Raw genomic sequence first — 10,795 nt, forward strand, 5'->3', positions numbered from 1 at the left:
GGCTGGGCCGGCCCGATTAAAGGCCAACCCGACCCGGCCCAATTAAAGCCCAGCTAGGCCTGTTATTATATGGGTCGGGTCTTGGGCCTTTATATTTCAATGGCCGACCCGGCCCAAAGGCCCGTACTGTTTGGGCCTTGGACCCGGCCCATTACCCAATGGGTCGAGTCGGAGCCGACTCGGCCCATTGACATCTCTGGGGCCAAGGCACTACATTTATGTATAAGCAACTCCAAGTGACACCTGTGTTATAAGTATTATTGTTATCTAGCCAAAGGAATATATTTGGCTAAAGTTTTGGTTTAATTTTAAAAGTACATATATGAAAGTTAAAAATTTTGAACACTCATTGATATGTTATTTTTTGTTAGAATTTTTTTTTATAGATTATGGTAAAATTGTTATTTTATCATTAAACTCTAAAATCTCAAAAAATTTATATCATGTTTCCTATTTAATTTAAAAAATCAATAATTTTCTCCCATGATTAAATTTTGAAAAACTGCATTTCATCTTGTAGGGTTTTTTCTCCCATCTCTTACGATCAGATATTGTTCCTGCTGTCGGTCAACCTTTCACCATCTTCTTCTCCCACCATCAACGTTCCCACTGGACCAAATTTATCAAATAAAGACGAATTGTCTTCATCCGATCGATAGATTGACATTGATTCGTTTTCATTCAACAAAATTAATCCGATAGAAACGTCAATGATAGGAGAAGAAAATGGTGGAAAGATCGATCGATAATGAGAATGACATCTGGTTATAAGAGATACAAAAAAAAATCTTAAAAAAGAAAATTCTATTTTTTAAATTTAATTATTAAAAAAATTGTTAAATTTAAAATTAAAAAAAAAGGTATAAATTTTTAAAATTTTATGATTTAATAATAAAATAATAATTTTATTTTTATATTTAATAAAAAAATATTTAAAAAATTAATTTGTAGATAAATATTTAAATTTATTTAACGGTCATAATTTGCGTGTAACACGACACCTTCCTTCCTAGTGTGAGCCTGACGTGGGTTGTGTAAATGAAATCATGCCAAACAAAGCCAAAGGGCAATCATGGCATGGCCCTACAATGTCCACCCAATGATCCTAGAGTAGCCCGTCCAGTACCAAGTTAAACGGAAAAGTCATTCGATGATCAGATATATAAGTCTATACTATACCCATTATTTATATATACATAATTTTCGCGAAAGATGCGTTACGCCTCACCTTCACTGAAAATCCCAAATAAATTTGTACAACACGCGTCTTTCTTAATAGTCTTACACCATAGACACACCGCATATAATCTTTGTAGTTATGGTAAGATTCATCATTAAGGATAATTAAAGAGCCCACCTCTTAGCATTTCCTGAAAAGAACTATATATATATATATATATTCACGTCAACATGATGGCCTCCTCATCTCCAACATCGACTGGAGGGCCAAGGTACGGTGCTCCGGCAACAACCAGGTCTTGGGGCAGATCTTTTTCCTCAAGTATTGCATAACCTGAACCAAAACATACAACACACAGATCAACAAATCTGATAGAATTTGACTTGATGCAGCCTACTGCACACATGGTTAATTTTTCTACATTTTTTTAAACAGAAAAACAGGCTAGGAAAATATACATTGAAGTGGGCAATTATGTACCAGGGAGAGAGGGAATAGGAAGGTCAGAAAAGTAAGTGGAAGGCCTTTCGCCTGAATATGGTGGAGATAATACATCCAGTATTGCACAGGGCGTCAACGCAGTAAAAGAATGAATGTTTCCACCGCTTCTTGGAAACAGCACAGATGGGTCACAAGGTGCATTCAATATTCCATCCACCACCCTGCCTGCTACTCCATCTGCACCCACCGTTGTTAATAGAATTATTAACTTTTTGTTGAATTTTTCTTCTTCTATATATGTTCATGGATATGTTCTTGTTGATAACAAATATAATTTCTCCCACAAATGCAACACTGGTTACAATGAGTTATGCTTACTTATTCGGCAGCTTGATTTCTTCACCTTCACCCAATCGTAGGCTTTGATGTAAAGGGATCCGTACAATAATTTGCTCAGAACCGTCATGCCCGGGTGATCATGAAGGGGAAAAGTTCCTCCTGCTGGGAAGCAAAATACGCCTATCTGCACATCGTTAGACAAAAAACTTCTCATTAATTAGCTCCTCTGACTATGAGCATCAATGGAGAAAAATATCTTTATACTTACAGAGAAACTGTCACATTCGTGAATGTGAATGTAGGTAATTTCAGAGACTGTTTGCCCACAGATCAGTCCGTTGATGCTTGGTCCATGCAAGCTAAATTCATCTATGCCAACATCAACAGCTTCGATTATATCTGCAAGCAGTTCAGTTTAAAAAGATGAACCAAAACAACAAAGCTAAAATCCCATAAGTTTAGCCAGATAAAATCGAAATAGTGATACCTTGGATGCTCTTCAGCCGTTGGATTTGTTGGAAACTTGGAGGCTCCTTTTGAGAAAAGACAGTTTTACAAGCATCGTAAAGCTTTTGTATTTTGGTTCTCTTCATTGCTTACTGCCCTATTCGTTTGTTATGAACGGAGCTCTTACCTTTCTAAATGTTAATATAGAAGACTTTGTTAGGGAAACCGGGGGGCTGCTATCTTGACTTTTAAATTCCAGTGGGCTTCTTCGTCTGGTAATACTTCTGTTAACGTGAAGTCTTGATGACTAGAAAATGTACCCACAAGAATTGCCCTATGGTTGTGAATACAAGTGGGCCGAGGTGAACAGAAATGAAAAGCAATGTTATAATTTTCCAACATCTGACGGCATTGGAATATCGTGTAAAGTCATGCTTAGTGGATAAGACTGTAGAAAAATTTCATTGCTGTGCCATGAAAACGAAAGACTAAGAATCATTGTTTGCATACTTGTTTAGATCTACATTAATGTGAATCTAACTTCTTGTGCAGCTAAAACGTCCTTTCTTAAGTTGACTCTAGGTGATGCGATACAACAACTAAATAATTCTCCAATACGAGATTTATAGTGAAAACATATCCAAGATTTAAGCATTCTATAAGGGATTAGTGACAAAATGAGTTTGAATCTACCATTTACAGAGTATAAGGTTCTCTTCAAGACAGAACTTTAAAGTTACAATCTTATCAAACGACGGATTCATTCAAATTTTATGTCTAATACCTTTATAATAGTTATCTAATATAATGTTAATTTGTCCTATACTAGAAGAACTTTCAATGTACTCTCGCTATAAAAATCATGTATAAAAAAAGAAGAAAAAAAAGAGGGGACAACACAAAAAAGTTGACATTACAATTTTTGTATAATTCTTATATTAATTAGGTTAAATCACGTAAAAAAATTATGTGTTTTATATATTTTTATCTATTTCAATCCATCCTCTCACACGTTTATAACAAAATTATCTGAGTTTTCTCAAACTTTAACCGATGCCATTTCCTCCCATAATCTATTTTCCACAAATCATAAGTAAACATGAAGGCACTGGGTTGGTGTCAATGCAATTTGCTGGAAATACAGTCTTAACTCAAAGCAAATATAAATTTAACTGTGGAAAGAGTTGAGACTGTGAAAGCATAAACTCTCATGCATAAGAATCAATCAAGCCAGTTGGAATTAAGATCTATCAATTCAAAGGGTCCCTCACACCCCAAATTAATCATACTTATGATGTGAGCAAAAGCATTTAACGTTGAAAAATAACGCACGCGATCAGTTGGCAGAATAATACTTGATGTGGAACTTAGAATTCCTCAACCTCAGGCTAATTAATTCAATATGCAGTCCACTTCATGGTACTGTTGGTTTTGTATTATTTTCTTCTCCTGTATAGATTTCAATAAATCCGTTGGTCACTTTATGGTAGCATCTTCATCTGAGAGACGGGAGAAAATGCTATTAGTTGGAAGATTAGTTAAAAGACGATTGTACAAAAAAAGAAATAAATAAAATTTTAGAGGAGAAAATATTATCTTTAAATATTCAAAAAATAATTAATTTTTTAATATTATTAATTAAATAATATTTTTACTCTTATAATTAATAACAAATTTTAATATAAATTAAATAATAAATAAAAAATTTAAATTTTTAAAACTTTATGAACATAGTTGTAGAAATAAATCAAATCAAACCTTCTGTGGAATGAGTCTTCCGGCCTGCATTTAAATGGGCTTGGTGGCACTGATGAAGCCATAACTTGAGCCGAAACTAGTTGTCTGAGTTGGTCATTGTATACAATGAGTGAATGCTTAAGAGTTATAAAACAGGTGCTAAGTTCAGCACTTGGATATAAACATTAGATAATTAGATTTAGCCTCTTCCTTTTAGTCTGCATTAGGATAGCGAAAGTATACATTTATTAGCTTTTGTATCCCTGGACTTTATGGGTGGATAGATATGTTAAGGAAGTCAGGCTAACCCACAATACAAGCCTAAATCCTCTCTGTTCTATTTTTTTTTTTTTTTTACACCATTCATAGGAACACAATATGTTACTATAGTGGATCATGTCAAAGCCATGGATAAGACTCACATACCAATTTGGCACAGTCTATGAAAATTTATTAAAAAATAAATAAATATTAATTAAAATTAAAATTAAAATATTATAATTTAGGGAATCAACCCCCAAAAGCATATGGGTCAACCCGTTAAAGACTCAAGTACAACGGGTCATGCTAAAGCCGATTTGGCACAATGAGTCACCATGTCTATCCCCGGCTGATCAACTTCTTGTTTCAAAATGAGACTGACTTTTGATTTTTGTTATATTAGTTTGATTATTGCATCAAACTTGGCAAATGTTTTCGGCTAAAAAATTGGATTGGTTACACCAGTGCTTCATTGTAAGCTACTGGTTGTTATTTATTTGCATGAGTGGAGAGAGCATTTTGAACTTCAATTAAAAAATTTATCCCATCTTCAAAAAGTATGATCAAATTAATTACTTTTAAATGGGCTATTAATAAATAAATATTATATCCTGGTTGAGCACTTTAACCCAATACTTTTGGAATTAGATTCTCGTAGAGTGTGCGATCTGGTTTAACTAACCGTTGAATTATTTGATTAATATTTAAATTTATTAATTATTTAAAAATAATATTTAAATCAATTTTATATAATTTATTATTAAATATTTAATTTAATTTAATTAATGATATACACAATTAAAATTGATAGATGAGATTTTATATTACATATTCTATAAATTAATTTTTTTTTAAATTTAATTTAATCTGATTTTAAAAATGATTTTCAAACTAAATAAAACTGTTTTTAATTTAGTTTTGTTGGCAGTCCAACCGTTTAGATCATTTGGTATGATTTTTAAACCCATGCTTTAAACCTCAAAGCCTATCTTATTATAAAATAAGGTAAGCATATTTTTTACTTAATTTAGTCGTTTTAATTGTATAATTTAATTCAATTTAATTTTAAAAATAATTTTAAATAAAAAAATATTTTTATTAAATTGATCCATCTGATCTAATTTTTAAACTTATACTTTAAACTTCAGATACCATTTTGTTTTAAGATGACATAAATATTTTATACGTGTACACACATAACAATATGATACGTAGGGATGACAATTTGGACCTTAGGGGCCCCGACCCTCTCCAACCCTAACGGGGAGGGGATTCCCCAATAAAAATGGGAAAAGGGGCAGAAATGGAGACGAAAAAAATCCCCATAATCAGGGACGGGTCGGGGACGAAGATACATATATCCCCGCCCCATCCCCTCCCCACCTCACCCCCTAAATCTAATATATTAATATAATAATTTCTAAACTATTAAGTTCTATAAATTTTTACATTATGATTTATTAAAACTATAACTTTAATTTTACTAATTTTTGAATTATCAATTACCAGCTTTTACTAATTTCTGAACTATTAATCTAATATATTAAAAAAACCCAGAAATCTCATTATCATAAAATGCAAATGCACCAAATTAATTCTATTTCAACTTCAAAACTTAATTAGTCAATCCACCAGGTTTTACACACACACAAAAACAAATAATAAACTTGATAAAATCAATTAAAGTGAATGAAAAGTGTTAAATTTAATGTTATTATAAAATTACCCTAAATCACATACATAAAGAGCTACTAATGAAGAGATTGATTATTGCATATTGTTAGATTTTATGAAAACTTTGTATTTGAACTAAAATAATAATAAATATTTTGTAACTCTTGTAGCAAGTAATATTTTGAGAGAATATGATTTACTTTATTTATTAAAATACATAAATGAATTAAAATTTATATTTACGGTATGGGGAGGAGATTTTTCCCCGCAGGGATGGGGCGAGGATGGGAAAGAGATTTTTCCTTACGGGGACGGGCGGGGATGGAGAGGAGATTTTTTTCCGGGAGGACGGGGAGAAGATGGAGAAGAGATTTTCCTTCGTGAGAAGGGGACGAAGATTATTTTTTGTCTCTATAACGGGACGGGGCGGAGACGGGGATTGAGCCATCCCTAATAATATGAGACACGAACCGTTTTCTTAGTTGAAGCCTAATTCAGTCCTTTCGTAATTTATATATATATATTTTCTAGAAGTCACCTTTTTCTCATGCTCAATTAAAATTCCCGTGTTGCCACCTTGCTTTTGGTCCATTTACCTGACCTTCCAATCTTCCAAATCCAACGGTCCACATCGCATCTTGCAGTTTCTCTCCATTCTCCTAGGCAATCATCGCCTCTCTCTCCCCAAATCACTCTCCCTCGCTCCCTTTTCTTCTCACCCATTTCAGAACAAACAGACGCCCCTTTCTCATCTCTCTCAGATCAGATCTAAAACGTTCTCTCTCTCTCTCTCGTCATTTCCCTTTCTTCAAAACCACTACCAGTTCCTTCTAGAAACCAACAATGTCTGTCACTCCGTCGTCTCGTGAGGAGAACGTTTACATGGCCAAGCTTGCTGAGCAAGCTGAGCGTTACGAGGAGATGGTCGAGTTCATGGAAAAGGTTTCGGCCTCCGCTGATAAATCTGAAGAACTCACCGTAGAGGAGCGTAACCTTCTCTCCGTTGCTTACAAGAACGTTATCGGCGCCCGTAGAGCCTCGTGGCGTATAATTTTGTCCATTGAACAGAAAGAGGAGAGCCGTGGAAACGAAGACCACGTGTCTACGATCCGAGATTACCGTTCAAAGATCGAGAGTGAGCTTTCCTCGATCTGCGACGGGATCTTGAAGCTGCTCGACTCGCGGCTCATTCCCTTGGCTTCAACTGGTGACTCTAAAGTTTTTTATCTGAAAATGAAAGGGGATTACCATAGGTACCTGGCCGAGTTTAAGACTGGAGCCGAGCGAAAGGAAGCCGCCGAGAGTACTCTCACAGCATACAAATCCGCCCAGGTGATTCTATGCTAGATTAATTCACGTTGATTGCGGAGGTTTTTTAGAGTTAATTTTTCAGATTGGGTATATGTATTTTGAAGGTTAATGTTTGTTTCAGGATATTGCAAACACAGAACTCGCTCCAACTCATCCGATCCGTCTAGGATTGGCTCTCAACTTTTCTGTGTTCTACTATGAGATTCTGAATTCTCCTGATCGCGCTTGCAATCTTGCCAAACAGGTGAGTTGAACGAATTTATCATTTCCAGTTTGATTTGTTAATTTAGTATATGGATGCAATTACTTTAGTTTATAATTTGAAAGAACTTCAATCAAATGACATGGACTTGATTTATGATTTGAATTGAGCAGGCTTTTGATGAGGCAATTGCCGAGTTGGATACCCTTGGTGAAGAGTCATATAAGGATAGCACTTTGATTATGCAACTGCTCCGTGACAACCTCACTCTTTGGACCTCCGACATGCAGGTCTTACAGTTGATCCCGTTTCGATTATATCTATATTTCTGCAAGTGATTGTTATATTGATGTTGAAAAATTCATGGTTGTTTTGAATCAGGATGATGGAGCGGATGAGATTAAAGAAGCACCCAAGCCTGAAACTGAACAACAGTGAGAATTTGATTGGTATAATGAACTTCTCTTATGTGTTTTTAATAGGAGAAGATGGTTGTTGTTAGTTTGTCTTGGATATTCGAATCATGGATGTACTTACTAAGTTTTCTTCTTTTTTTATTTTAACTTAAAAAATTCTGTGTTTCTGAATGTATGTTTCTTTTCGTGGAGATATTGAATCATCTATCTACGTGGTCTTGTTAACTCTCTTTTTACTAGATTCTGAGCTATTGATTTGATCACCCTTGATACAAACAGCTACAGGTTTGTGGTTAGGCTGCATGTATTGTTTCTTTTCTTCTCACTAGGATTTGAAATTGAATGGTATCCAATGAATTGGGTGGCTTTAAGCTATGTGGGTCCTTGAAACTTTTTGAATGATTGTTATTGGGAGGTAGGTAATACAGCAGTCAACAAATGAATCAGGAATACTATTTCAAGAAATCTATGGGTGCACAAAATGGAAATTTTGCCTTGGCCAAAGGACTTATTCCCACCCATAGTATCTCTTATCTCAAGGTTTAACCACTTAATTTTAAAAATCTCAAATATCTATCAATGAGTGGTTAAAATTAACGGTTTTAGGAGTAAAATTATTATTTTATCTATAATATTAAAAATAAATTAAAATTTAATCTTTTTTTCTTCTCTTAAACTTTAAAACTTAATAGTTTTCTTTTTACCCAAGTTTTAAAAAATTTTAGTTCTCTTTTAGGAGTTAGTTTTTAGATCTCTGACATCAAATTCGATGTCATCTTTTTCGACGAATGCTTCTTCCCTCTTTGGTGGTCATGTTTCTCTCATTTGAAAGTTTAGATAGCATCAATTAATCTTGAAAATAACTTAACTTCGTCGAAAAGACGAAGTTGACTTTGTCTTCTCTGAGAAAGATAAGATCTCTCCTCTTCGTCGAGGAGATGCTTTATTTTTCTCGATGAAATATCATTTTTTACTGGGTTTAAGACTATTAGTTGAAGGTAAAAATGGTGAAAGAGCAACCGTCAGAGGAAGAGATAGGAGATGTTGTCAGGGAAGCGTTGGAGATGGCGTCAGATTTTTAAAACCAAAACCTAGGGGAGAAAATGTTAGTTTTTAAAACTTAGTAAATGGGGATTGACATTTTTCAAATTTGCTACACATTAATTCAAATTAACATTTTGAGGTTTATTGAAATTGAAACTAAACTAGTAAGATAATTGAATCTACTCAAATTATTAATCTCTTTATTGCATTATAAAATTAGATAATAATAATAATAATCAGATTGATTTGAGAAAAGAGCAGCATTAAACTTTAGTGAATGAATGATAATTTCACTCACAGAATTTGAGAAGCTTATTCATTGTGTTGTATTTTTTGGTAGTGTCCTGGACTTGGCCACCGAAAAGGTATATTCATTCACCTAACTTAATTTAAAGCTTCATCTAGCAGCCCACTAGTCAAAAGTTCTTTGTTTTCCCCTTTTTCAGTTTGGTTATTTGCCAACCGTATCCAACCAAATTTTAAGCCAGTCCAAGTCCAACACATCGGTCTTATCAGTAGCAAGTGGTTGGCAGAGCAGGCACCTTTTGTTTTTTTTGCTTTTATGCTGAATCCTTTACGGGACAACGTGTACCACAGCGTCGTGATTTTTGAAATCTTAGCGGATTCCGACCTTGCCGCCTTACTCAGATCATACCTCAAATATGGAGTTCTCTAATGCTAAAAAAATAATTCAATAAAATTATGTATATTTATTTTTTATACATAATTTATATACACAGATGAGATATTATTATGTGATTGGATATTTCTTTATTATATGATGACACATGTTTTAAAATCACCTAATTACATGATGACACATCATTGTATACATGAATTATGTATCAAAAATAGATACACATAGTATTACTCAAAACAATTATAATAGGCTAAAAAGATTTGTGTGAAATTTTAAAGCTCTGTCTTTCAAAAACTTAAATATTAGTTCATTTTTGTTAAAATCTTTTTTATAAAAATTAGGGATAAAATTATTATTTATTAAAAAAAATTTAAAAATAAAAGTTTTATCACTTTTTTTCGTTGGGTTTAAAAATCTTATAATTTTTTTTTAGAGTAAGTTTTAAAAAATGATATTTTTCTCCTATTTAGGGTTTCAAATTTTGTTGGTGAACAATGGTTGACATCTCTTTATCCTAATGATGTCTCTCCCTCCAATGTTCTCCTTTCGACAGACGACGTTTGGATTCAACAAAATCCAAAATTGGAGTCGAAACTCTTTATTTGGTCATTTGTCATCTAAACGAGGATGACTCATTTTCTAAACATGTTGTCATTGTCCAGACGAAATTGATTAATCTAGACAATGAATGTTCAAATGAAGAGTTTTGACTTTTTATTTTGATTTCGTTGAAATCTAAACATCATCGATGTGGAGATAGAGATACATCATTAGGAATGAGAGATACTGGCTATTGTTTGTTGGCAAAATTTGAAATCTTAGATAAGAGGAAAAATATCACTTTTTAAAGCTTAATTTTGAAAAGTATTTATTATTTTTTTAAATTAAGAGGATAAAATAATATAAACTTTTATTTTTTAAAATATTATTGTTAAAATAATGATTTACTCTTAATTCTAACAAAAAATTTTAATATAAATTAACTCATAAATGAGTATTTAAAACTTTAAAGGTTGAAAGATAAAAGTTTAAAATTTCAATATAATTTAAGTGAGAATAATTCTTTCGTCATAATAATATAAAAAAGAAAGGGTAAAACTGAA

The 10,795-nt window shown here is 33.0% G+C and overlaps 2 protein-coding genes across 2 annotated transcripts; one reads left to right on the forward strand and one right to left on the reverse strand.

Moving 5' to 3' along the window:
- Positions 1-1,157: 1,157 nt before the first annotated feature.
- On the reverse strand, positions 1,158-2,604 carry LOC123203662 (plant cysteine oxidase 1-like). The gene is made up of 5 exons (XM_044620109.1): positions 2,448-2,604; positions 2,229-2,359; positions 2,000-2,144; positions 1,661-1,858; positions 1,158-1,513 (listed from the first exon to the last, which is right to left on the reverse strand). The coding sequence occupies exons 1-5, from the start codon at positions 2,551-2,553 to the stop codon at positions 1,401-1,403; spliced, it is 693 nt and encodes a 230-aa protein (XP_044476044.1). The 5' UTR covers positions 2,554-2,604; the 3' UTR covers positions 1,158-1,400.
- A 4,058-nt stretch (positions 2,605-6,662) lies between these two features.
- LOC123203640 (14-3-3-like protein) lies at positions 6,663-8,233 on the forward strand. The gene is made up of 4 exons (XM_044620083.1): positions 6,663-7,411; positions 7,512-7,634; positions 7,766-7,882; positions 7,974-8,233. Exons 1-4 carry the CDS (start codon positions 6,923-6,925, stop codon positions 8,028-8,030), a joined length of 786 nt encoding a protein of 261 aa, XP_044476018.1. The 5' UTR covers positions 6,663-6,922; the 3' UTR covers positions 8,031-8,233.
- The last annotated feature ends 2,562 nt before the right edge of the window (positions 8,234-10,795 follow it).

Source organism: Mangifera indica, chromosome 19, assembly GCF_011075055.1.
Source record: "Mangifera indica cultivar Alphonso chromosome 19, CATAS_Mindica_2.1, whole genome shotgun sequence".
In the NCBI taxonomy this organism is placed as follows: domain Eukaryota; kingdom Viridiplantae; phylum Streptophyta; class Magnoliopsida; order Sapindales; family Anacardiaceae; genus Mangifera; species Mangifera indica.

Excerpts from the sequence above, each read along its gene's own strand:
- LOC123203662 (XM_044620109.1), bottom strand. The coding sequence starts at position 2,553 with ATGAAGAGAACCAAAATACAAAAGCTTTACGATGCTTGTAAAACTGTC. Across the intron at positions 2,145-2,228 it reads ACGAATGTGACAGTTTCTCT|ATAGGCGTATTTTGCTTCCC; the intron begins GTAAGTATAAAG and ends AACGATGTGCAG. Across the intron at positions 1,514-1,660 it reads TCCTATTCCCTCTCTCCCTG|GTTATGCAATACTTGAGGAA; the intron begins GTACATAATTGC and ends GTTTTGGTTCAG.
- LOC123203640 (XM_044620083.1), top strand. The coding sequence starts at position 6,923 with ATGTCTGTCACTCCGTCGTCTCGTGAGGAGAACGTTTACATGGCCAAG. Across the intron at positions 7,412-7,511 it reads CAGCATACAAATCCGCCCAG|GATATTGCAAACACAGAACT; the intron begins GTGATTCTATGC and ends TGTTTGTTTCAG. Across the intron at positions 7,635-7,765 it reads CTTGCAATCTTGCCAAACAG|GCTTTTGATGAGGCAATTGC; the intron begins GTGAGTTGAACG and ends TGAATTGAGCAG.